Consider the following 24,496-nt stretch of genomic DNA (forward strand, 5'->3'; position numbering starts at 1 on the left):
AACTAGGATGCCTGAGATTCCATGGGTAAGGGGGTACCAGATGGTTCGCTTAACGCAAGCCATAAAGCTCTAAAGTCTGACCTCAATAGTAATTATCTAATTTATTACCTAGATAGAGCTCTGCATTATAAGTAAGTAATAATTATACGAAGAAGTCAAGGTCATTAGACTACGCGGCCTCTAGATTTCGAATCTTACTATGGCTTCTGGGCTTTTTGTTACTTGCAGATACTCCTATTAGTATCGCTGTTCTCAAGTCCCTTCATTAGGTCGTATTGCCCACCCGACTTCTGGGGTATCTACGTCCTTGTCTTGAGCACGCTACCAATAAGCCCTTGGTGTATGTTGGACAGTCGACATCCTTGCGCGGCGGTTTCCGCAACTGTCTCGGGACGCATTTTTCCCTCGATTCCGTGTCAGCCCGCCATGTCAACGAGCATAGTGATGGATATTCCAGCACACATGCAGCACCGCTGTGGTACTACCCAATCCCGACACGTCCTGCAGCAGCGCCACCGCCTTCTCAGAGATTCATTCAATATGATGATCCTCGGAAGAGCTCTGACTCAAGGCCCCCTGACTTGGCAGCCACGTTGAATGTATAGCGAGAACGGCGGGATTATCGACGTCAAGCGAACCACGAACGACGGGAGAGAGATTACTGTCGATGTCGGAACCTGGACAGGCGGGAAATTGTCCCAGCCTCGAGAACATGTGGGTTTATTATGTTCAAGTTCCGGTGCAGTGCTCTCCAGCGACGTCTTTATGGAGAAGCTCTCTCATATGCTTACCGAAAACTGTGGCTGGAAGCAGGGAATGATTCTGGTGGGAGGTGTACTCCTCTGGTTGCACAATGCCTGGGCTTTTGCGGCGGTGTGAGCGCTACCAAGATCAAAGTAGAGATGGCAGGGGGTATCTCTCAGGGCAAAGATTTTCTGTCACTTTTCGGGCTTTCAAATCTTGCCAGAACTAAAGTTTTCCTCGCCCTGTGTATCGATCTTCAATGCTTCTGGGTTATGCGCTGGACATCTTTCTAGAGCGGATCCTCTACTGCAATCTAGAAGGTTTCCCACTTTAGCTGATGGCGGAACCTCCAAAAACCATCTTTATGGCCAGTTTGCATTGCGCTCTTTACCAGACACCCATGTTTATGCCAGAAGTGGACGCTAGCCAGGGCCGGGCGTTCCTTACACGCTCAAAGTCTAGACCTTCTGGCAGTCGAGACGTCTCTCTGACGGAAGTGGTATGTTCTGCGAAGAGAAAACACAGTGCATGGGTTATATGGCCACCCTTGGTTGCACAGCTACCCAGTGTCAGTCCACGCCGGATATATGGATCGGATAGCTGATTTCGAGTTTCCACCGGCTCTGAACTCATGCCACGTACAGGAACGGGTTGGTGATTTTCGTGTCCCTCTTGCCTGACGCCGAAGTCGAATACACCGGCGTAGGATTAGTGAAGCGCCCTGGCGAAAACTGAAATCCCATACACCTGCTGCTCCCCTCAAGGCTATCAGCTTTTGTCAAGCATGGGTACATATCGCTCCTTGCAGGTTTTGTTGCCCTTCCCTTGATCCTCTGGATAGTGTGTCCATGCGAAAGACTTGTTAGTGGGATGGGAGCAGTCAGCCCAAGCCAGGATTTCGATATCAGCATTCAACCACCTTGTTTCTTTGCCTGGTCCGCCTCTGCCCGCGGCCCCCCTTGACCCTCGCCTTGTCGGTCGCGGCCGTTTTTCGACAACCTTGGTCAACATCTGGGCAGCGCCAGCTGCTCGCGATACGACCGTTCCTCAACCCTCTCCGCTACCCGCAGGCACTCCTCGGGCGGTATGGAACAGGGCGGCTCGAGACAATCGATCAGCGAGCTTATTGTTCCTTTAGCTTGTGCGGGTTCTTTGAGGGATAAAAGGAGATAATGGTCCGTGGCTATTTAGTCCTGAGCCAGGTAAACTATTATATGCATCAGAGCCTCTTCGTTCCAACCATTACAAAAGGGCAACAGTGCGCGAACTCAACGCAGAAGCCACATTCTAATATACACGCCCTTTACCAGGGGACTGCAGCTCGCTGCGCTTTGCCGTATATCACCAAGATTACGGCGCGTTGTCAGGCTTATTTTGAATCAGGAGATCAACTTCCGCGGATGCCGATTCAGGTCAGATGCACGGCTCATCCTCCCGACCATTCAAACTTAACTGAGCATGGAGAACAGCCTCAAAAAGCGAAAGGTTATATGCGGCATGTACTTTCAGGCAATCAAAGGAATTGCAAATCTTCGTCCTGAGTTGCCCGAATCGCGAACCCATCCTGGGATTCGTATTCTGCTACTGCGCAATCCCCCATCCTCGCAATGACGATTCATCGGCCATATCGACCTTGCTTGGAGAAACGAGAACCCTGTCAATCTCCCGTACCAACCCGACTTGGCGATGGTATGGGTGCAAGGAACAATTAGCACCTATACCATATTCTCGCCAAGGAAACGACTCTTGATGGTATCTGAGAATGGAGTTGATGCCTGGGAATAAACATGATCCAATCACGACTCTTTCGTCGTTTGAGATCGGACTTTTCAATATCGCACACTTCAGCATTTTCACCGTAAGCAAATAGAGACAGGCTGCTATCCCAGTCAGTACAGCAATGTGGCCCGGCTGTCGAACACTTGCAACAGGCTGGAGCGAAGAAATATGGTGAGGATCATCAAAATCACGCCCGAAGACCATCAGCGTCCTCCGCCGAATCGACAGCCATTACCAGTAGCGAAATTCCTTTCAGGGACATGATGGGTCGCTTGCCAACAGACCCCGGTGAAAGGAACATCGCGCTCTCACAAGAGAGTCTTGTCGAACTAGCTGAGTTAGTCTGGGGGGCAAAGGATTGGCTGCAGGGCTGAGCAGTTATCGCCAGGCCCTAACTCTGGGCCATGCCTCAGTCTGACCCCGACAAGCTCAGGCAAATTGGGGTTGACCTCATGTCCCCAGAGCCTTCAAGTGGGTCAACGTCTTCCACCAGGAATCGAGCACCGGTGGCCATGACTCGAAAGAACAATAGTTCTGTAAGATTCGAGGACTCGGGTAGTCCATGGCCAACAAGCCGGAAAATATGGAAATGTGGACTCAGCGAGGGTTGTCTACATTCAAGATATTCCCTGATAAACCTGAATCTCCTCGGGCTCGCCTGGTTTGCTAGCTGCTTTACAAAGTTCCCCAACAAGCCCATGATACCTCAGGCTTGGAAATGGAGATCTAACTTCCCCTGGGAAGAAGCTGCCGTGAAGCAAAGCACATACCGCCGCAAGCTCGCTTCTCTGGACTGCGGCCCTCACGCCTGGTTAGTTGTGCCCGAACCAGAGAGTGCCAACTTCCATTGCCGCCCAAAACATGGAACAAGCGCATCTGCAGTCTGGACTGGTTGCGCCACATGATGAAAGTATTCTTCCTGAGGCAGGGGTGCAGGAAAGGGGTAAGGATGCTCCTACGCAGCCGACCTACCGATTCTAGGGTAACATTTGATAACATCCTTACTCCAAATAGGCACCCAGCAGGACTACTCTATGCCAGGTATTTCGGGATCTAGTCACATCAGGGACCGAAACCACCAGGCCAATAATCTCATCCTGTCAACGGCCTGGACTATCCGGGTCTAGTCGAGAGGCAATCTACCCGAGCCGGAAACGGTGCAGGAAGACTCCAGGTGATTGTCTCCAGAATAGAACAGCCGTGTCTCGCATTGGAACCAAGTTTGTTTTGGCTTATTGGGCTTCCTGACGATGCAACTCACCAACACTCAAAGATGGTGGAGCAAGAAGCCAAGTCGTTTCAACTTGAGCCGAAGCAACGGTTGCTTTGCCCGAGGATGTACGAAATCTCTCTATCGGGCACATTTGCTCTGTACGTTTCCCGGTGGTAGATGAACCCGCAGTTCATGGTACCGGCGCCCAAGCATTGAAGAACTATCCTTGAACACGCTCATAATCTATCTGGAGTCTCTTGGGCAAGTTCTCCCCTTTTCTGGGTTCTCGGGAAGGCTTCTGCAACATCCTCCCAGTTTTCTCGCGTCTGCTCGCCTGCATTTTGTCAAGCTTTGGAAGTGTTCGCACGACAGTGTCTCTATCAGTCGTCCTGTACTCGTATCTCGTCGGAAGAGTTACGGAAGGCTTTCGCCAGACTCAGGCTGTCTCTGTAGTAATGCCGTCTTGGCTCTGTCCTCGCGTGTACGTGGTCTGCTGTTGCAGGGTAAGTCTATATCCTACTTTAATCATGGACATGCGCTAATTTGCAGCAGAATACTCCCGTGACCCCGTGGTAGGAGTTACGGCAAAGGTTGGTTCGTCTGAGCCTGTGCCGTTATGTGGTTCGTCCCAAGGTTGTCTGTCTTGTTTGGTCATGGCGAAAGACATTGAGATGAGCAGACCCCAACCTACCCCCGCTGTCAATGACCTCGTGCTACGCTGGTGTAGGCAGCTCATCCAGATGGATGCCAAGAGTTGGTGGGTCAAGCCAGAATTCCACACGGGTAGGTGAATTTGAGCAGGTCTTCAACCAGGCTGCAGGTGGTCTACTCTTTCCTCTTAATAGCGCTTCCCCCGTGTGGAATTGACTTTTTCCGGACTCTGCCCGGGCCTGATTGAACCCTGTTCCTGATAATGGATTGATTTTCTTCTAGTCTGCCACAGCCCCCGAAGGCATCCTGGGGTGCATACGATGTCGTCGTTCTCGTGGATGATAATTGAAACTGCCATCTCTACGTCGGTTCAGGTACCAGAAGCCAGCTTTGCCTTTTAACAAGAAACACCGTTGGCGATGGACTCCTTCCCAGTCGGACAGCATGCACTCTTGCACATGGGGTGGGGGGCACTCACACCTGAGCTTGAGTCATGGTGGACCTGCGAAAGAGGAGCGTAATCACATTCGCGGCTGCCTGTTCTCTGCCAATACAACAAGACTATTCGTCAGTGGTTGCTGAATGTTCGTTCCTCTCTACGATGGACAGAACCCGATGTTCCTCCAATGAGCCTATATACCTAAAATCGGATAGGCACACAAGTTTCGTCACGCGTCGGGGCCACTAGTAACTCGAGGTGTGCTGCGCCTCGTCGTGGGTGGCTGGGGGCGCTCAAGCCCACCAGAAGAGAGCAGGAGCTCGTTGCCAAGGTAAAGGGAGTCTCGACCGTGGAGGCAGCATCCAGGAGCGCTTTATTACAAGGGCGGCATACTTCAAATTTCCGTCGACATCCAAGCGGACGTGGAGGTCCCTCTTGATTATCTGTCGTAGCAAGTTCCACGTTCGTCGTATAGGAGCGTGCCTTTTCCTGTGCGTCGCCTGAGCCTCCGGGTTACGAATATCCTGTCAGAAGAATCATGGCGGCGGGCATCGAAGGGCAAAAGGCCAAAAAAAAGGTACCACCCGCCCACCCCAGTGGTTTTTATCTGGTAACAGCCTGTCCCGTTGAATCATACAAGCCCTATGATCATGAGGCACCAAACGAATAACTACCCACACTGTTCTCATTGTGGGATTTTTATTAGGGCTCTGATGTAGTGACGCGTCGCCGGCTATCTTCGTCCAATGCGGGGTTTCAGCGTTCAGCTAGAGTAAAGTGATTATCTGATCGCCGTTCGGCTTGTTATATGTCAAAGATGTATATCCCGGTCCCAGATCCGCTCTGCTTCGATGAAAATGACATCCAGGACCGAGGCCCTTGAAGGCTTTCTCTGGACCCACGTCGCGTTGGTCCCTCGAACACACCACCTACTATATGCCTTGCTGGGGTCTTTAACAAGCCACGCACCACCAGACTTACCATGGCTGCACTTCAAGATGTGTCCCAACAGGAGACTTCTTCGGATGGGGAAGACACAATTGCCTTTGCCATGCGCTTCGTCATACGCTTGAGAAATGACATTAGGTACCAGCTTGCTGAATCCTGACCGCTCGGCCAGCCGGCTGGCAAGAGCAAGAGCTACAAAGGCGAATGCAGCCGGGTGCAATTCGAGATCCCGCGAAACTCTTCTAAACCCAAGAGATGTTGATTGCAAGGGTGCCAGTAATTATCAAATTGCACCAGGCTCCCGGGCCTCGCAGCGCTCGTCAACGTTTTTTCTCCTGCCGAGCAGCAGGCGTAATGAAAAGATGATTCAACAAATCATAGTGTGAGGCAATAATCCACGCGTCCGCATGGTAAACAGGTGGTCAATTTTTGCAGCGACAACGGTAGCTGGAGAAAACTGGTCGGCTTAGCAAATAATCCAGGCTTATGTCGGGGGGCCACCATGGTACTCCACCCCCAAGGTATGCATGCCGTACACCTTCTTAGACCATCGCTCAGGGAAAGTATGTTCCGCAGCAGCTCCAGCCATATGCATACCTGTATGATGCCTGCCATCCCACCCCAGCTGTCGGCAGCAACCACCTGCTCCACTTCTTAACTCAGAACTACCGCAACGTGTTCTCTCCTTCTGCCGCTGATCTTGCCTATCTGGAGGATACACTTCGTGACCTCATTCATGGTGGAAAGCTCCTCAGAGCTCTGTGGTTCAAGCGAGACCGTGCTGGCTTCAGTGCCGTTCACGGTATTGTGCGAGCCTGGCTCCATCGTGCCTTGGTGGATGGAACGATCTCTTGGGACAAAACCTTGATCTTCGCCTTGGGATTGATTTTACAGTGTGCACTGGGGTGCCGCTCCCGAGAAATTTGTCGATCAGATGGATTCACGGGCAACGAGTATATGTCCTGGCGTGATGTGCGTATCCAGTTCGCCAACAAGCTACACCCACACGACCTACCTCGACCAATGACGATACTGACGATACTGACGATTGGATAATGAGAGGCATTCAGTGCGGCGACCTAGCCTAGGTCTTGGTAAAAGTGGCAATGGCAGACAGGGAGGGCTATAGGCTTAAACCAGGCTTGATCATCCTAAGAGCGGCCCGGGTACAGAGGCGCAATATCACCACCAGGAACCCAACATACTTGTTGACTTACTACATAGTACTAGCGGGGCATATACTAGAGGTGCCTACTCACCCAGAAACGCAAGCTGGAACCATGCTTTCAAGTTTGCACGCCCCATGGACTGCTTCGATGCGCGTGTAACCATGGGATCTTTGCCCTCTGCCAATAAGGATATTATCATTGTTAAGCATGCTATTGACGAACGAGTTCTGAATGATTCATCCTGGCCTTGAACTCAGCCACATTGATGAATCCGCCCCTTGTGGTAGGCGGCAGGATACTAGACCACCAATACCACGGATCAGAGTGAATTGATGGTTCTACGGTCTTCAAACGCAGAGTCAGACAAGAGTATACGCACCGTCAGCTTTGTCCGTGGGAGACACGCGTTCGAAGAATGCTCAACGCACTGCGGCTCAGAAGAAGATCCGCAGGCGAACCCTGCCTCAATAGTCCAAGTTTCCCAGAGACTTCCCATTTCACTTGGCTTGGGTTCCCCGGTTCTATGAATCCAACCCTAGTCATCACAGGGGGCCCTCAAGTGAGAGCCACTTGTGTTCGCGGTATACCCTTGGAGTATTCGGTTACTAATATATGCGCTCTCTATTAATAGATGCAGGTTCGAAGAAGTTTTGGCTCTGGTATCTTCGATGCATACCGATACCGACGTATACTGGGCTTGTGCAAGGTATCTTGGAACCATCATACGTGGTGGCTTGTTTCAGCCAAAGATAGCTAGTAGTGACAATCCCCGTCATATTTTTCCAACTATGGACGTATCAAAGGACACGTCCCGCCCATGGTCATTGAGTATGAAGGAAGAAGTCTGGACATGGATCAACAAAGGCTCTAACAGACGTTCTTATTACTCTTATATGTTAGCCAAAGTGCCCGCGAGGATCTACTAGGCAAGACCACTCCTGCTTTGCCCGGTACGCCTAACCTGGCTGCGGGGCCTTTAAGGGCTCCGCTGGGTTGATACTCGGCAATTGCTCCCTTAACATCCTGCGGGACTTTTGGTCTAAAAATGATTCTAGGAATTAATACCTGGATCAGACCTTGAGACCCACCTGCAACTCGCTATTGGTTCTCTCTCGCTCATATGATAGAGAAGGGCTGTTGCACCCGTTCCACGAGACAGGCGTATGGATCTCTTTCTGGCTCCGTTTAGTGGTTAGTACATGGTCCCATTCTCCTGTCACCAAAATGGGCCCAAGAGAAAGCACATTGCTCAAGTTAAGGCCAAGAGACGGCACTACTGTCCTATTTGCAAAATCCCTTTTGCCGCCCCTGGTCAGCTAAAGGGACATCTTGGTCACCCGAAACACCTTGATAATCTTACCAGGGCTGCTGCTGCCGCTGCCGCTACTACCGCGGCTGCGGTTACTGGCGTTGTTGGCGTCTGATCTATCTCCCATTCTGGGCCTTTCCCCCATCTCTATTATCTCCGCATTGTCACCCGCATCGCAATCATAACCAGGGGTTTTATCAACCATGGTTAACGGCTAACGCATTATTATTGCATCAATAGCTAGCGTGACTTCCATGTCTGCTCTCTCGCAGTGCAGCGGATCCCCTGGGCTCGAATTCGTGCGCTTGCTGCCGTTAGGGCAAGCATGGCTGCAAGCCTCCTGGGGCTTGTTTAAAACTTAATGACTCAGTTTGGCACTTGGAAGTCTGAGGCTATTGCAAACAAGGAGTTCTACTGCGATTCTTTGTGTTTCCGGTCTTAAAGATGATCATGCACTGCAAAGGCACCTTAGTATGGAACACCATTGTTTGGAGCCCTAAGATCTCCGGGCTTCTCTGACAAGCTCCCTAATTCGCACTACTGGACCATGTCCAGATTCCGCTTACCATGCATACCGTACTCGTGCGTTATATTAACCGCCACATTTGTACAACCGTGGTTATTTAGCAAGACTTGCCAACTGACAGAAAGTAGAGGAAAGGATCTCCACCCCACTATTTGGACTATGGGTAAGGGGCTCAGGCGTACCGCCGCTGGTCTGAAAAAAACATATCAAGTTACGCTACCAGAACCACGCCCCAATTCTCATTTGCAGGAATGGGCTTACTCTCAATTAACGCTTCTTTGAAAGCTAGACATGTCTGGTGACCTCCAGGAAGCACGTCCAGAGACAGCTTTCCGCGCTGCCAAGCTGCCCGAGCCGGTTTGAGAACCTTTGGGTGCCGTCCAGGCTTGAGGCGGCACTCGGAGCCGTGATTGCATCGTGGTACTCGGGCTCCCATGCTACAACGTAGCAGTCCTTGCCCTGCTCTGGTAAAATAACAGATATGGACGGGGTGCCCGTGGGGAAGAAAAGAGGTGCTAAAGAGGTGCTGAACACTTTTCTCCCCGATTAGGGGTAGGAGACCGAATCATGTATGATTCCCACCGTCGTACCTGAAGCGGCAATAATAAACGATGCTCGGACCTTGGACAAGTAAAGGATAGGGCCTCGGTTGGAATCTAGCTAGTTTCACGCGGTGTGTAGGAGGGAGGGCACCCGGCTGTGATGCTAATGCTACAACTTATGCTACAGTGATCATCACGCGCAGAGAAAAGTAGCAGTATGGCATGTTCGCAGCAAACACGTCTGATGGCTTGCCGTCCGGGTCTGTTTATACAGAGCTCGAACAGGTCTACTCTAGGCTTGGGTGGCTATGTCCTGTATCCTAAGGCTCCCTCCCGATCTCCTGCGGATGATCTTCGACCGAGAGCGCCCACACGTCCAACTTATGTCTTGGAGATGTTTTTATTCGACCGGGATTTGTGTCTTGGTCCCGCTTCGCTGGTAAAGACTTGACAAGTTGCTGCCTCACGGTAAGTCTATAATCATACTCGAGCTACGGGCGTATACTAATTTACGGTAGACTCTGCACTCGACGCCGCCCGAAGCCCCCGAGCTTGGTTTACGGAGCTAGTTGCGGAGGATTTCGACTTGGTCTGCAAGGCAGTGTCGATTATTGCAAGGTTCTTGTCGAAGCTACCCTGTGAGACGCGTACTGTGGTCTTCGGATATCTCGGCGCAAGTCCGTGGCACTCGATTCCCTCTCCCGTGTGTTCGTCATTCCCACGAGGTGTTTTGCGTGGTGATTCCTCGGTAAGTCTACTCTCTACTCCAATTATGGACGTGTACTAATCTGCAGTAGACCCTTCCTGGTACCTCGGCGCAGCTTTTACGGAAGTTATTAATCCCCATCGCCTGATCAGGTTCCGGCACCTGACCTCGTGGTCGCTAGAAGTACTTTAATAGTATTGCCGCTGCTGCTGCTGCCTCTACCACCACGGCCGTGGTTACGGGCGCTGTGATTCGCTCACGTCGAGATGATGGCGGCTAACCATACCCACAACGTGCTCGAGACTGTTCTTGATGGGTCCAAGCAATTGATTTCCGGTCCCTGCTGCGTGAACCCGGAGTACCGGGCTCGGTTGGAGGAGTTTCCTCGCGTCGCCTAGCAGGCGGGTATCACGTTTTCCCCCGGCTTGCTAGGCGTATTCAGCGCCGCCTAACCACCAGCGGCCGACTTTTTCAGCTCTCTGCCGGAGCCCAAGAAGTCTACATGGGCAGTCTATACGGTTTTGCTGCAAGACCTGGATGGGTTGTACCACCTTTATATCGGCACAGGAACTGCTGCGCAAGGCGGGTGCGTTTCCCGCACGAATGTGTACCCAAGGGGTTTTTATGATAAAGGGAGGATATTAAGGGGAACATATACATAGTAGGTGTCATGGCTTACGCTCCATGAATGTACAGACCTAGAAGAAGACGGGCGTATTGGCAAGATGCTTATACTACGATGAGCTCGAAGATTGCCTGTCCAGAATTGATGTTATTAAAGCGTTTCTTGAGTCTAACTATATCAGTAGAAGACAATCCAATACCCGAAGATGCTAGCTGGACTATCCTGAGAGCTAAGTCTTTGATGTACATGTGCCAGGCAGGCCCTCGAGGGCGGTATCTGAAGTCGATGACTACTGGCTATCCCAACAGCACAGCGTAGCCTTTCACGCTTCTAGTAGTAGGTGTAATATCCGTGAAAATCCAGCTATGTCGGGTGTATCAGATACGATGAGGCGCCCCGGCTCGCCTTCGTCGCCTGGCAGGTCAAAGACGAGAGAGGAAACATTATATCTACAGACATTATCCGGGGGGTAGAGTGACAGCAGTAATTGTGTAGTAGTGGCTATAAAGTGAAATGAAAAGATTCTTCTTAGTATTTGAACGTGAAGGGGGCTGATTTTCACGGGTATCGCGAAGGGTATTGCGCGAGATATATCAACGAAGCTAGGCAAGATAGACACACTAGGGAGCAGCGACTACTGTTGGACCAGAACCAAGCACTTCCAGATTCTACTATGCCAGATTATCGCTATCAATTGTATCAATGCAATGATTCTAACAGCTTACCAGACGCGTCCACTCGGACTGCGGGTAGGAGCACTGAAAGTCGGGCCTCATATTCTAGTATCTGCTAACTATCTATCCTAAGTAATAATAAAACGTAGCTAGAGAGACTGACTGTGACCAGGTGGCTTACATGTTGCTATTTTTAATAGTGCTTCCTTCATAACGTCCATGATAACCTCTTCTTTCTCCATCCCTATACTCAACAGTAGAAGGTGCCGTGGGATGCCCTCGCGTTCCAGCGACTCGGCTTCACGATGCTCATATATGATTGGGGGCAAACACATAGAAAAGCCGGTGCCATAACCAGGGCCTTTCTCAATTCTGAGAGTGTGATAGAATAGCGGGGCATAGTAGGCATGTAGAAACTCTACCGTCAGGACATGGCCGTATCCCCCGTCCTTACGACGGTGGCGATCGTAAAGCATCTTCCGGTGCAAAAGCGAGGGGTGATTGACCCTCTTTACGAAGTGACTTCCAGCCAAGAGCTTCACTACAGATAGCGCATTGGCGTTGCATTCGTCAACTCGTTGCTTGATATCTTGGCAATTCCTGCTCAGAACCATGGCGTCATATGGGTGGAGCGTGTCCTGCATGGATTTCAGCTTTGTAGAGATCGCCTCGTAGTACTGCGAATCTGGATTGACGACCACGCTAAGTCCCGAGGTCTAATGTCAGTCCTGCCAAAAGGCGAGGGATTCGGAGTACATTACCTTCCGCCGGCAACATTGCAGGACCCGCTAAACGTCCTCGTCAAGCTGGTCACTCGAATGTCGACAAACGGGAAGACGTCAACATCGACTGCATTGGCCACACTATCGTCACAGATCACGATGAAACCATGTTTAACAGAAAGATTATGGATGCGCCACAAGTCGGGGCACTTCAATGTCAAAATGTTGGGGAACGTGCAGAAAAGGGCGTTGATTTTTTGCCCCTCTTCAAGCGAGTGTTCGAGTTTACACAGGTCGCTAGTGGTGTCCAGGTAGAACTTGACGTCGCCAGTTATATTGGTCAGAAGAACATCTCGCGTCCGGTCAGATAGCCACTTACGCCCATCAGATCATCTATGTGTATAGTTACTACTTGGATGAGTACTTACCCATAAGCAATCCATTTATGTGCGGGCGGCTTGATGGAAGCGACCACCCTGCAGACTGCCGACAAGGCGGTTGATCCATTTGCAAAGAGAAAAATATGGCCATTTTTGATGCGGGTGTCTGTAAAGCTCTGATGGGTTTCAGAGGTCGCCAGCTCCTGGATCTTGCCTTTGATCAATCATTTAGAGTCACCAAATGAGATTTTCTCAAGGCCACAAGACCGCCTGGCTGGGGCAGTTGCGTACTCGGCATTTTCCGATTTAGAAGCCAGGTAATCAAGCCGTTCGAGACAAGCATCAGCATGTCGACTTGATATAAAATCGCCGTGTTCACGCCAAACAAGCATGGCCTTGTCAGGGTTGGTGGAGGAGGAACCATTGAAAAGGAGTGCGCAGAACGACGCCCATCGCCTAGTTTCATCAGAGCATTCCGCGTTCTTTGGGGGGGCGAATGCAACGGTTTCTATCTTGCCACGCCACAGTTGATCTTGTTCATTTCCCCATGCTCTAAGGAAGCGCGAAGCGCCATCCCGGTTGGTGAAGAGAAGGCAGTGGCAAATTCTATCCTTGCCGTTGGCGAGCCGCTCATTTACCCGTTCAATAAGAGGGTTTATGCCCTGGCATAATCTTGTTTTCGTAAGTAAAGGTTGGGTATCCAGCAGTTGGGGAGCCCACGCACCGAGTAGCTACCCCGTCATCGTGGGCGACTGACGACCACCTAGGGCCTGGCGGTTGAGTCCCTACATATTGTGCGACATCGGCCCAAGTAGGTAAAGAAACACTCAAAGCCTAGCAGCATGCGTAAGTGAACACACTATCTGTGCAGGGACAACACGGACCGCAGACTTACATGCGTATCGCCTTGAGGCAGCGTGGTCCTTTCGGAGGAGCCGTGTCCGTGCAGGTTATCCATCTCCGAGTGAGAAAGACGTAAAATAATATAGATCGAGATAAGATTATAGTATTCTAGGAGATGCTGATTAACGAGAGAATGTTGAGGAAACGAAAGGTCGCAGAGCGCGTTCGTTCTGTCGTGGCCCAGTGCAGGTGGAGGGTCGCTCCTTCCCAGGGCAAGCTGGAGTATATCCCAAGGGACCTCAGCATCCTCAAGGAGCCCATATCGAACATGAAGGCGTATCACAATCGTTGTGTGGGGGGTTTGTTGGATAGCGCAAGGACTTGACGCTCACATTCCTCCATCTATTGGGCCAGCCGGTGGAGGTCGATTCAGCAAGGTCAGTTCTCATGAATGAGGTGGTACAGCGACACAACTTCCAGAACACGTCAAGAAGAACCTTTTCCAGACAGGGCAACTACCAATTACCCTCACAAATACCAGGATAGGACGTACATTATCGACGAGGAACGATCCAACGAGCGCTGCCGATGCCGTGACCGTGACTGACCGTCGATTACACTTGATCGAAATCTGTAGCCTCTTGGACCAAGAGAGGGGACTCGGAATCAGTCTGAGGTTGGGAGACTCGAGACGCTGAGCGCCTGAATAGCTACAGTATTGCACGACCTTCAATATGCACGCCATGCTACAGCGACCGACTCTGGCGGATCGATAAGAGGGTTGGGCAAAGAGTTCTACAATCGGGTTGAATTTCCCCTGCTTCACCTCAACGGTCAACCTCAAGAGGCAGAGGGAGGCTCCCGGTTCGCTTTTGTTGCCTGGAAATCTTAAAAAGCTCCGAGCATACTCCAGGGAGCGACCAGCCGGCGAGACTTCAGACAAGAATCGAGGCTGACCGTTGTGGTGAAAAGGGGCGTTGGAAAGGAGGTCCAAGACCGACTCTCCATCACAGGGAGGTATGGCTCCGTCGAGCAAACGGGAAACTTCATCCGGGGTGGCAGACACTATCACACATACTAGTACCAAGTCGTCTGGGTGCTCCCGCTCCTGCTCCGCCCCTGACTGTGGAGGAAACATCGCTCGGAGCACTCCTCCTCGGCTGCCAGCTCTGTCAAGATCTAGAATTTCCAACTCGCTCCTCAATGCCCACGTGCTTAGCCAAGTGCTTGAGTTGATCGTGATCAATATTCAGGAAATTCTCCTCCTCGCGACCACCGGCCAGTGCTCTGGGTTCAGGACTATCGTTGTGAGGTCCATACTATCGGATTTTATAGGCTCCAGCATTGCCTCAATTTGTGGTATTCCGAGGTGAAACAAGCGCCGTTCGGCAGTCCACACGCTGCTCCGGTGCATATTGAGCGCTGCGCCACTGCCATATTCCAGCATTTGATGCAACACGACTGCCTTTGGCCTCTCGAGGATTCTTGAGCGGTGGTTAAGAGCTGGGTACTTCAGACAATGAGAGACAGAGCAGATCAAGGAGCTGTCATTAACCTCAAAAAAAAAAGAACCTGGGCCAAGCCTTGAGTGAAGGAACCGCACAGCAGTTGATCCCGTTCCAGACCGCGATATCCGGCAGATCTTTGCCAGAACAGATGGGGTTGCGCGGCGAATATGAAAATCCTGAATCATGAATGGGTCGAAATTCGAATGGAACATTGTTTGATAACAAGAACAGAGATTTCCATCGCCTGTTTGATTCGCCACATCGATTCCTCGATCGTGGGGTGATCGTTCAGGGGACAGGGGTATGGGCGCACGGGTCTCACAAGGAGTTGGAACTTGGATGAACCATGAGCTCAAGCAACGACAGCTCTCGATGACAGATATGAAGAATATTATTGATGCAACTTCCTCCGTCATTCGACTCATCTGGGATACCTGCCGACGAGACCTTGGAAAGAGGCTGAGGTGGTGGAGACTGGCCCGGCATGTGCGGAGTCTGGTCGTTGAGAACAAGACCGTCTGGTCAACCGCCAATTTCGCCTCCTGGATGATCGCGACTGACAGGAAAGAAAAACAACGAAGAAAACGATCTCCTTTCTCTCTTTCAAGTTTGATCGTGGTCGAGACTTTGCGCTTTGGTGATCGGCCGAATTATTGACAATGATTGTGTGGTTCAGGCTTCAGCCGGTAACAAAGGCTCAGCCGAGCTCCGCGGTCTTCAACAGTCAACTGCGACTCTGACAGCCTGACTCTTGAGCCAGGTCCACGTTTCCATCCAGGACACCACAGCGTTTCATCTCTCGAGAGATGGTCGACTGGTCGCATTATTCTTGGTGTCTGCTGAGGCTGAGCTAACCGTCATCTCGCAGGCTGTTGAAAAGGAGACGTAAAATACGAGGCCTCACCGCTCCTCGTAAAGCGGATCAGGCACCGGAGCAACACCATTGGTGCTTCTCCGGCGACTCGTGAAATTCGGCCAGTGACTGTCGTAGAGGCTCGGGTAAAGGTGGAGTCCCAGCGAATTTCTCTTATGCTTTTGTAAGACCCGGTAGCTTCTTTGCCTGTTTTGGCCGGCAACTGGGACTGTCTCAGTTGGTCTTGCACTGTTGCCATGGACTCGAGCAAGAACATGTTGTGTTGATTTTATCGGTTCCTGCCTTTGAGTCAATCCCAAGGAGTTGAGTCCCTGCATCCAGGGCTGGTTTGATGAGCGTGGACACGGTCAAGGCTTGACTTGTCGCTGTTCCTAAAGGTCCCTGAAACCGCATCTCACATGGCCGGCAACAATTAATCACCACAAACTCTAAGTCTCCTGGAAACGTGTCACCACACCACACAACCTGCTTTCCTCCAGAGCCACGTTGCTCCTCTGGTTATCGTCGACGCGCGCGCCTACCTGAACACCCAAGATGAGTCCAACGGCCATCAAGACCAAGTCTGCCAATACCCTGGACGGTGGTTCGGATGCTGGGAGACAGTCTGCAAGGAACGACAGCGAAGCAGCCATGTGGAGCTCAGACTTTGTGCGGTGTTTAGGCTTTACTCAAAGGGGAAATCATGCAGGCCCGCATCATATTCGGCGCAGGGTCTGATTGGTGTAGAGGTGAATATAATTTCCGTGGCCCCGCCCGGCTGGTGAGCGATCTTCAGCAGCACCACATCATTAGCTCATGGCCAGATTTCGCCCAGCTTCTGGCTTTCTGCCCCTTTTGCCATCATTGGCTTGGTCAGGCTTATTTTGGCTGGCGAGGGAGCTGGATTTGGGCCAGAACCCCCCTGTCTCTGCCAATCACCAGCCATGGCTCCGCCTGAACCGGCTCCCCAAGCCCCGTCTTGCTCTCGCCCTAATTTCCCAGTTGCCCCCTCTTTTCTCCTGCGCTCCCTTCTTCTTCTCTGCTTTTCCTCTTCTCTTGGTGATCTTTCTCTCTCTCTGAAGTATCGTCGGAACGAGGCCTCCTCCCCTGTCATTCCTTTCGAGCCGTACTGTTGACCACCGCTTCACTCGTTCAGCGGGCATTCATTGCGTTTTATACCCAGACACCAAAACCCTATCGATTTATATATAGCCGTTTGTTTACTTTCGATTCATCATGAGGGGAGCTATCCTGGCCACCGCGGCCGCTTTCGCCGGCACCGCCGTTGCTGATGTCCATATGCGCCGTCACGCCCACGAGGGCCTCCACCACCGGGGCCTTCACCACTCTTCCTCCGCCATCCCCCCCAGGCCCGAGGAGAGCTGCGGCTGCACCACCGAGGTCATCTCCTACTGGGGCGAGCCTACATGTGAGTCGCGATTCTAGATGGAATTGAGATGAATTGGGCTGACAAACGCAGTGGTCCCCGTGGTCCCCGTTGAGGTTCCCACCAGCACCGTGACCTCTGAGACTACTTCCACCGTCGAGTCCACTAGCTACACCACCATCACGGTCACTGCCACCTCCGAGACTCCTGAGGTTACTCTCCCTACCCCTGGTGTAACCAGCTTCACCGAGACCGGTACCTACACCATCCCCGCCACCACCATCACCGTCACCGACACCACCACTGTCTGCGGTGCCACCACCACCGACCTGCCCAGCGGTACCCACACCTACGGTGGTGTGACAACCATTGTTGAGACGGCCACGACCATCACCTGCCCCTACGCTACCGTCAAGCCCTCTGGCAGCACCGTCACCAGCGTGATCGAGACCACCACCTACGTCTGCCCCTCCGCTGGTACCTACACCATCAACCCTACCACCACCTACGTTCCCACCAGCACCGTGGTTGTCTACCCTACCCCGGCCACCGTCACCCCCGGAACCTACACCAACCCCGAGTCCACCATCACCGTCACTCGCACTGACTACACCTATGTCTGCCCTTACACCAATGTTGATGAGCCCACCGCTGTTCCCACCAGCACTTCTGCTCCCACCAGCACTGTTGTCCCTACCACCACTGCTGTTCCCACCACCACAGCTGTCCCCAGCACCAGCACTGCTGCCTCGACCAGCGTTCCCATTGCCACCGGTGGCCCTCAGATGGGTATGACCTTCACTCCCTACAACAACGATGAGAGCTGCATGTCCAAGGCCGATGTCTTGGAGAAGGTTGCTCTCATCAAGCAGAAGGGCTTTACCCACGTCCGTGTCTACGGAACTGACTGCCACACCCTCGAGTACGTCGGTGCTGCTTGCGAGGCTCACGGTCTTAAGATGATCATTGGTGTCTTCATTGACGGTAACGGTATCGATGCTGCCCGTCCTCAGCTCAGCGAGATCACCGCCTGGGCCAAGTGGGAGCTTGTTGAGCTCGTTGCCGTCGGTAACGAGGCCATTAGCGGACAGATCTGCTCCGCTGCTGATCTCGCCTCGTTCGTTTCCGAGGCTAAGAGCACCTTCCAGGCTGCTGGCTACAGTGGCCAGGTCACCACCGCCGAGCCCATCGATGTCTGGCTCGCCAACGGTGCTACTCTCTGCCCCGTCGTTGACATCCTCGGTGCCAACCTCCACCCCTTCTTCAACGCTGAGTTCTCCGCCTCCCAGGCTGGTGAGCTCGTCAGCAACCAGATCAAGGACCTCAAGGAGGTCTGCTCTGGCAAGGACGTCATCAACCTCGAGACCGGCTGGCCCAGTGGTGGTGACTCCAACGGCAAGGCCATCCCCAGCAAGTCCGAGCAGGCTATTGCCATCAAGTCTCTGGTCGAGAAGGTCGGCGGTGTCTCCGTCTTCTTCTCCTATGAGGATGACCACTGGAAGGCCGCTAAGAGCTACAACCCTTTCAACGTCGAGACCCACTGGGGCTGCATTGACCTCTTCTAAACTGTGAAACATCTGAGAAGAGTATAGTATATATTGTCAATTAAGTGGATAGGAGTTTCTTTTCTTTGGACCCGTCGTTGCAACCCCCTTTTCACGACCGGGATTTTTATTCGCCTTGCCTTTCCGTATACTTCGATGTCCCTGTAGTAGATATAACCTTTTATATGTTCCTATTCACCTGTTTGTCAGCTTGCATATGCCTGTTTTCTTGTTAGTCTGTACATGCTAATTCATCACGGATTACGACATATTTCAGTATATATCTTCTCTGCCTCGAAGTAATCCAATAAATATTGTACTCACTTGAGCCATAAATTGTTGAACTTTTGTATACCCCGGTTGTTCCGTCATGGCCACACACCAGTAGTACGGGATTGATGCTTGCGTTACCTATTCAGGCCCTCTTCCTCGAGCGAAGAACCACTCACTTTGTATCAATAAGCGATTATTGAGACATCACCCGCGACTTTGTGTAAAAGATGGTTATCTATGTCCTCTATTCCTACAAATCCGGTAGTGTGCTCTATTATATATATTTGCACCGAGCGACCCAACCAAAGCATAGGTTAGTTCAACATGGTTCAGGAGCAGATAGAAGACTTTAGTGTTATTTAGATTACTAAAGTATACACACCTACCTGTCTTATTCTTCCTTGTTGCAAATGTAATCGCGTTCATTGTCTTTCTAACTGCAAGTCACCTGATGATGGTGGTCGCTGTGTGGTGAGCCGCCAGTCTTCCACCAGCTCGTCTGAGCTCATCTCCATCCCAATCATCGCTCGATCAGCGACGTCAATTGAATCATGTCTCATGGACAAGTCAAGTCAAGTCAGAGCCAGATTGATATTCATTTCATGCACCGCCTACGTCCACGAGGCCCGTGTGCCCACCGATCGGCAGTGACACGGAAGCGACATTGGGGGCGATGCACGGTGACCCTGTTGGACCTCAATTCCCTGCCAGTTGTACAGGGCGACTCCCCACCTTTTTGACGTCACGCCATCGGTCCTGAGAATACCATCGTCGTCTGCGCTGCAAGGTCACGCTCAACACCGAAACACTCGGCGAATGCCGTGTCCGAATAACACGATGGTGTTGGAGCTCAAAGCCAAGGTCGATACCCCACGAGAGGAAAGCATGCCCCGACGGGCGGCAAGGGATGTTGCCGCAGCAAGACAGTGATAGCTACCAATGAGAATAAATCGATCTGTACGCCAGGAGCCGAAGCCAGGCCCCGTGCGACACTGGTCGCGTATCACAGCTCTCCCCTCGCGCTAAGTACCCATTCTAAAAATACTAGGCGCCCAATGACTTGATCGGGGAAGAGGAGCTAGTCATGGTCGCGGTTACACGTTAAATAAGTAGGAGGGGTTTGGTGCTGGGGACATTGAGAATGTTTGCTTTCTCTTTTGCTTCGTCGTGCTTCCGACTTATATACGTGTTTATCATTTGTCATGGCGGGTTCTTCGCCAGGTAAAAGCTCCTACATGTGTCTGAATCGGTGCACATATACTAACGATATGAATAGACGGTCGCAAGATGGGACAGAAGAGTGGTATCCACTGGCGGATGCCGACAGCGATGATACTATGCTTCGTCCTCGGGCTGGGACTCGCTATCGGCCACCATTTCTACTACTACTCGTTGGATGATACGGCAGTCGGAGGCCAGGACGAACAAGCGTGGGCGCTGAGGATTGGTACCGGGCTCGCCTTCTTGACCAAGACGTTCTTGACGACCGCTGTGGGGATTGCCTGTGTTCAGAACCTCTGGTGGATCCTACGACTGAAGCCTGTGAGGCTATCGACCCTGGACTCGATGTGGGATATCCGGGGAAGTATATTCAACTTTTTTGATCCGCAAATCTGGATTAGAGGTCCCAACGTTGCTATCCTGGGCCTCATCACTTGGTATGCTGATTGCTCCACAAATCATGGAAGATCTGCCCGAGACTGACGACTCACTAGGACAATCCCTCTGGTCACAGTTGTGACTCCAGCAACCCTGTCGGTGCAATCCGCCTTCATAACCAATTTCTCTCCCCAACAGATGCTGCCAGACTTTGACTGGGACTTCTTCAAGTATTCAACGATGAGCTCAGGCGGATACGATGGCCCAACCCCATACATCACCCGGTTCCTCACAGGGATCGTAATCCAGGGCTCCGTCAGGACCCTCCAAGCACCGGCCCCGAACTCATCGTACACGCATTCGTTCATCGCCCCGCTCATCCAGTGCGAACCAGGCAGGGAGATCCTCAACACCTCATTCCAGGAGTGGCACAGACGCACCGACATGTTCCGGATAACCTACACTGGGTTCACCGCAACCACCGGAAACATCTCCCGGGACCTCGACGTTCTCTTCGAGAGTACCGCCTCCTTCAACACCTCAGAAATCCGCCCAGACGACGAGGGCCTCGTCGGAAAACTGATTCTCGCACTCCAGCCCTACTCACCCGACCGCACGCTCGTCGAATGCGCCATGTACAACGCCTCATACACCGTCGACTTCCACTTCGTCAACGGCGAACAGACGCAGGAAATCACAGACATGACAATCCTTAATCCCGTACCGAGGTATACTCAAAAACAGTCTCCAACGCCCTCCGACGAACACAAGCGCTTCTCATACACATCGATTATGTCCGTCTTCTCAACCATCTTCACCGGTCGATGCTGGTATTACCCGCAGCACTGCGATTTGACCCAGGCTTTCTCCACGGCGCTCGGAAACTCGAAGGAGATGTACCCGCTGATTTATGCCGACACGGAAGTGAATACCACTCACCTACCGTCTCTCGCGGATGCCGCGGCACAATTGGGGAGGAATATTACACTCAGTTTACTCAGCGATCCATACTTCCAGTTAGTCGTTGCTCCCTTCCCTCCCTTCCCTCCCTCACCTCTCCTCCGCCCCTCAACCCGCTCTTGATTAGGACTTATCACTAACCAACGCATCTCCAACCACAGACTAAATGCCACAGCCGCAAACACCATAAACGTAACAACCTACTCGTACGAACCGCGCTACCTCTACTCGCAAAAGAACCTCCTGATAGCCTACGGCGTGTCGATCTTCATCTCGCTCCTATGCATCATCGCCGGATTCTTGACGATGTGGGACAACGGCTTCGCGTTCACAGACTCGTTTAGTACCATCCTTCGCGCGACGCGGAACCCAAGATTCGATGAGATTGTGCCGCAGGATAGTACGACGGGTTCCGATCCGCCGCCGGAGGCGTTGGCTAGGACGCGGGTGCAGTGGGTGGGACTGCCGTCGGCGGCGTCTGCCTCTGGGTATGAGAGCGGAAGGGGGAGGGAGGATGGCCTGGGCGTTGCGGGACTGAGGCCGTTGTCTGCCCTTGCGGAGACGGAGAAGGGGAGTGGGAGTGGGAGTGGGAGTGCACATGGGGGAGGAGAGGGGGAGCGGAGTCCGCGCTCGCCGATTGCATTTGCGAATCGTATTCGCGAGAGGAAGAATTACCAGGCTACGGCTACGGTCTCGAGCGTACAGGAGAGGTCGCCGGATGGTTTTATATGATCCGTGACAATTTACGGAAACCGGGAATGGGACGGGACGCGCCGTCGGCTCGTTGCGGATATTTGCCGACTGGGAACGGGTGGATAGACGGACGGATTGACGCATACATCACTGCCGATAGATGGATTGGTAATTTCGGTAAATGTACATGACTCATGATGTTACGAATATAATGAACAGATGCTCTGCCAGAGAGCCAACATTGGACCCATCCACCACCTGCAACCAAGGAACTTACTATATGCATGTGCGTAGCTCACTCGAAATCCGTCATTTCCCAGTCACACTCCAATGGCTCAAGATACCGCTTGATCCACGCGATAGACCCCTTGACAGGATCCAACACCGTCGCGAAATGCGTCATCTCGTTCGTAGTGGGATACCTCGACGTCCAGGTCACGAGTTCCTCCAATGTCGCGGTAACTTCGTGCTCTGCCGGAGCAGGCGGAGTCGACTCTGAGGCCTGAGTTTGAGACTGAGTTGTCTGTCTCTGGCTCTGACTCGACCTCGTCCTCCTCAACGGGTCACTCCTCGCAGTGACAGGGCCGACACTAACACCGGACCCCTGGCTCGCGCGTCGAATCGCCTGCCTCGCGCTCGCAACCTTCATATCCCAATGCGCCTGCATGCACGCGCGCCGCTCGATGCTATCCTTGATGAAATCCACGAGCAGGACTGGGTCGCCCGCTGTCATCAGCGACGCGCCTGTGTGTTCTTGTCGCGACGAGTGGTCGGTTGGCCCTGAGCGCGGGACTTCTGTGCTGCGATCGTTGTTCGTTGCGACAATGAACGACGAGCTGCTTTCGACGGTTGTGGTTTTGTAGTCCTTTTCCAGGACGTAGGTCTCACGACCGTCGCTGAGAATTAGGTAGCAGGCTGTTGAGGGGGCCGAGAGGATGTGGGAGAGTGTTTGGTTCAGTGGAAGGGTGTTGAGGGGCTGTTGGGCGCGGTTCCGGTTCCATAGCCAGAGGTATGAGAGCCAGCTCGGTTTCAGCGGTTTCGATGGAATGATTGTTTGTCTGAGGAGAGACGATATCGAACGTTTGAAGCCTAAGAGGACGAGTAGGTGGCGCCCGTAGTACTTGAAGTTCTTCACCCATGTATCGTCGTCGTGGTTCGGACGGAAGTTCAGCGAGACGCTTAGACCTGGTCGCACGCCCGTGAGGACGCCTACGAAGCCGACGTACGTGATATTCCGAGCGAGCACTGGCGCGTCAGGCTCATCGCTATCGACGAATTCCAACGTCACGAGCAATTCGCGCAGGGCGGGCATGTCCCAGTCCAACGTGCGGAAATGGAGCATCCTCGCCTGTCCAGCCCCTTCACCTCCCTCCCCTTCTCCCCTCGCAGGTTTATACAACGCCGCCCCACTCGTACACCCCATAAGCAGATCCAGCAAGACATTCAGACAAACAACAAGATAAACCTCTATCCCCGTCGCCTCGGCAATGCCACGAATCTCCTCCGTCTCCTCGTCATCGTACACGCGACGCAGACACACCCGTGCGAGCGACTTTATCCAGGGGAGGTACGAGTCTGGGAAGATCTCAAGGACGAGGGTGTCGAAAATCGAGGTTATGCTGCGGAGGCGCGGGGCGTAGGCGGTCGCTAGGGATGCGTAGCGGGCGCGTGGGGCGAGGGAGAGGTTGATCTTGTGGGTTGGTGGGGTGTCGCCCGGGCTGGCGGCTGGGGACTGGGAGGTGGAAGCGGTGCCGACGGTGCTGCGGAGGCTGGGAGCGGAGGAGGGCATTTTTGTTGGGCTGGTTGCTTTGCTTTCAATCGGGATTGATGGAGGTCATGATGGAATAAGAGAGAATTGATGAGGATGAAAGAGGGGGTGCAGAATTGCTGGATACGAGGCTGAAACCGAGAGTGAGGAGTCGGCAGTGAATGATGCCGAAAGAGTCATCGTCAGGCTGCATTTCACTGCCTGGTCCGATTTGCAATGTCAATCGAAATTCTCAGCCGATGATATGATCTCAAGACGCCCGGCCGAAGAATGGAAATCTTCTCCGCCGGAGAATGTTGACACGGACGTTGACAGGCGCCATCGGAAGATCGCGAAAACGGCTGCTCATCACGGGACTGCCCAAGTATAGATCGAGGGGTAAAACATCCAGAGCAGAATGATGTCAGGGACACTTCCAGACTTGACCATAATTTATTGCAATAAATTTCACCGGCAGTCTCCGCTCATCTTCCCTTCCCTACTTCAGCCGAACGCCGTTGTCTCGCTGTAGTGTTGGTGCGCTTCTCAGCCCCAGAACCCATCATGCCACCAGACTCGCTCCCGATCATGCCATCCCAACACAAGTCACGCCCAGCACACATATCGGCAACACACTAACTTCTAGTGGAATCCGAGCATCG

At 52.6% G+C, this 24,496-nt stretch overlaps 8 protein-coding genes across 8 annotated transcripts; 3 read left to right on the forward strand and 5 right to left on the reverse strand.

Moving 5' to 3' along the window:
- Positions 1–2,186: 2,186 nt before the first annotated feature.
- On the forward strand, positions 2,187–3,812 carry BJX68DRAFT_223633 (uncharacterized protein). The gene has a single exon (XM_071038173.1). It carries the CDS (start codon positions 2,928–2,930, stop codon positions 3,426–3,428), a length of 501 nt encoding a protein of 166 aa, XP_070906091.1. The 5' UTR covers positions 2,187–2,927; the 3' UTR covers positions 3,429–3,812.
- A 51-nt stretch (positions 3,813–3,863) lies between these two features.
- On the reverse strand, positions 3,864–5,606 carry BJX68DRAFT_223634 (uncharacterized protein). Its single transcript, XM_071038174.1, has 2 exons — positions 4,289–5,606; positions 3,864–4,239 (listed from the first exon to the last, which is right to left on the reverse strand). Exons 1-2 carry the CDS (start codon positions 4,470–4,472, stop codon positions 4,151–4,153), a joined length of 273 nt encoding a protein of 90 aa, XP_070906092.1. The 5' UTR covers positions 4,473–5,606; the 3' UTR covers positions 3,864–4,150.
- A 5,814-nt stretch (positions 5,607–11,420) lies between these two features.
- Positions 11,421–12,570, reverse strand: BJX68DRAFT_14643 (pyridoxal phosphate-dependent transferase). The gene is made up of 3 exons (XM_071036584.1): positions 12,476–12,570; positions 12,087–12,421; positions 11,421–12,027 (listed from the first exon to the last, which is right to left on the reverse strand). Exons 1-3 carry the CDS (start codon positions 12,488–12,490, stop codon positions 11,475–11,477), a joined length of 903 nt encoding a protein of 300 aa, XP_070906093.1. The 5' UTR covers positions 12,491–12,570; the 3' UTR covers positions 11,421–11,474.
- On the reverse strand, positions 12,311–13,550 carry BJX68DRAFT_14622 (uncharacterized protein). Its single transcript, XM_071036580.1, has 3 exons — positions 13,323–13,550; positions 13,152–13,261; positions 12,311–13,099 (listed from the first exon to the last, which is right to left on the reverse strand). Exons 1-3 carry the CDS (start codon positions 13,383–13,385, stop codon positions 12,652–12,654), a joined length of 621 nt encoding a protein of 206 aa, XP_070906094.1. The 5' UTR covers positions 13,386–13,550; the 3' UTR covers positions 12,311–12,651.
- BJX68DRAFT_14562 (uncharacterized protein) lies at positions 13,551–14,752 on the reverse strand. The gene has a single exon (XM_071036564.1). It carries the CDS (start codon positions 14,406–14,408, stop codon positions 13,716–13,718), a length of 693 nt encoding a protein of 230 aa, XP_070906095.1. The 5' UTR covers positions 14,409–14,752; the 3' UTR covers positions 13,551–13,715.
- A 2,016-nt stretch (positions 14,753–16,768) lies between these two features.
- btgE (putative cell wall glucanase (Scw11)) lies at positions 16,769–18,907 on the forward strand. Its single transcript, XM_071036561.1, has 2 exons — positions 16,769–17,060; positions 17,112–18,907. The coding sequence occupies exons 1-2, from the start codon at positions 16,868–16,870 to the stop codon at positions 18,581–18,583; spliced, it is 1,665 nt and encodes a 554-aa protein (XP_070906096.1). The 5' UTR covers positions 16,769–16,867; the 3' UTR covers positions 18,584–18,907.
- Positions 18,908–19,953: 1,046 nt separating this feature from the next.
- Positions 19,954–22,254, forward strand: BJX68DRAFT_14656 (uncharacterized protein). Its single transcript, XM_071036586.1, has 4 exons — positions 19,954–20,056; positions 20,112–20,493; positions 20,551–21,450; positions 21,556–22,254. The coding sequence occupies exons 1-4, from the start codon at positions 20,038–20,040 to the stop codon at positions 22,124–22,126; spliced, it is 1,872 nt and encodes a 623-aa protein (XP_070906097.1). The 5' UTR covers positions 19,954–20,037; the 3' UTR covers positions 22,127–22,254.
- Positions 22,255–24,382, reverse strand: BJX68DRAFT_14682 (uncharacterized protein). Its single transcript, XM_071036593.1, has one exon. The coding sequence runs from the start codon at positions 23,874–23,876 to the stop codon at positions 22,383–22,385; it is 1,494 nt and encodes a 497-aa protein (XP_070906098.1). The 5' UTR covers positions 23,877–24,382; the 3' UTR covers positions 22,255–22,382.
- Positions 24,383–24,496: the final 114 nt, after the last annotated feature.

Source organism: Aspergillus pseudodeflectus, assembly GCF_044049435.1.
Source record: "Aspergillus pseudodeflectus strain CBS 756.74 chromosome Unknown BJX68scaffold_1, whole genome shotgun sequence".
Lineage (NCBI taxonomy): Eukaryota > Fungi > Ascomycota > Eurotiomycetes > Eurotiales > Aspergillaceae > Aspergillus > Aspergillus pseudodeflectus.

What these genes read in the sequence shown, in the direction of transcription:
- BJX68DRAFT_223633 (XM_071038173.1), top strand. Translation starts at nt 2,928, where the DNA reads ATGCCTCAGTCTGACCCCGACAAGCTCAGGCAAATTGGGGTTGACCTC.
- BJX68DRAFT_223634 (XM_071038174.1), bottom strand. Translation starts at nt 4,472, where the DNA reads ATGAGCTGCCTACACCAGCGTAGCACGAGGTCATTGACAGCGGGGGTA. An exon ending in CACGGGGTCACGGGAGTATT is followed by an intron (nt 4,240 to 4,288) that starts CTGCTGCAAATT and finishes ATATAGACTTAC; the next exon opens with CCTGCAACAGCAGACCACGT.
- BJX68DRAFT_14643 (XM_071036584.1), bottom strand. An exon ending in TGCAATGTTGCCGGCGGAAG is followed by an intron (nt 12,028 to 12,086) that starts GTAATGTACTCC and finishes CTCGGGACTTAG; the next exon opens with CGTGGTCGTCAATCCAGATT.
- BJX68DRAFT_14622 (XM_071036580.1), bottom strand. Translation starts at nt 13,385, where the DNA reads ATGGATAACCTGCACGGACACGGCTCCTCCGAAAGGACCACGCTGCCT. An exon ending in TGCCTCAAGGCGATACGCAT is followed by an intron (nt 13,262 to 13,322) that starts GTAAGTCTGCGG and finishes GCATGCTGCTAG; the next exon opens with GCTTTGAGTGTTTCTTTACC. An exon ending in GATGACGGGGTAGCTACTCG is followed by an intron (nt 13,100 to 13,151) that starts GTGCGTGGGCTC and finishes TACGAAAACAAG; the next exon opens with ATTATGCCAGGGCATAAACC.
- BJX68DRAFT_14562 (XM_071036564.1), bottom strand. Translation starts at nt 14,408, where the DNA reads ATGTTTCCTCCACAGTCAGGGGCGGAGCAGGAGCGGGAGCACCCAGAC.
- btgE (XM_071036561.1), top strand. Translation starts at nt 16,868, where the DNA reads ATGAGGGGAGCTATCCTGGCCACCGCGGCCGCTTTCGCCGGCACCGCC. An exon ending in CTACTGGGGCGAGCCTACAT is followed by an intron (nt 17,061 to 17,111) that starts GTGAGTCGCGAT and finishes TGACAAACGCAG; the next exon opens with TGGTCCCCGTGGTCCCCGTT.
- BJX68DRAFT_14656 (XM_071036586.1), top strand. An exon ending in ATCCTGGGCCTCATCACTTG is followed by an intron (nt 20,494 to 20,550) that starts GTATGCTGATTG and finishes ACGACTCACTAG; the next exon opens with GACAATCCCTCTGGTCACAG. An exon ending in CTCAGCGATCCATACTTCCA is followed by an intron (nt 21,451 to 21,555) that starts GTTAGTCGTTGC and finishes CTCCAACCACAG; the next exon opens with ACTAAATGCCACAGCCGCAA.
- BJX68DRAFT_14682 (XM_071036593.1), bottom strand. Translation starts at nt 23,876, where the DNA reads ATGCCCTCCTCCGCTCCCAGCCTCCGCAGCACCGTCGGCACCGCTTCC.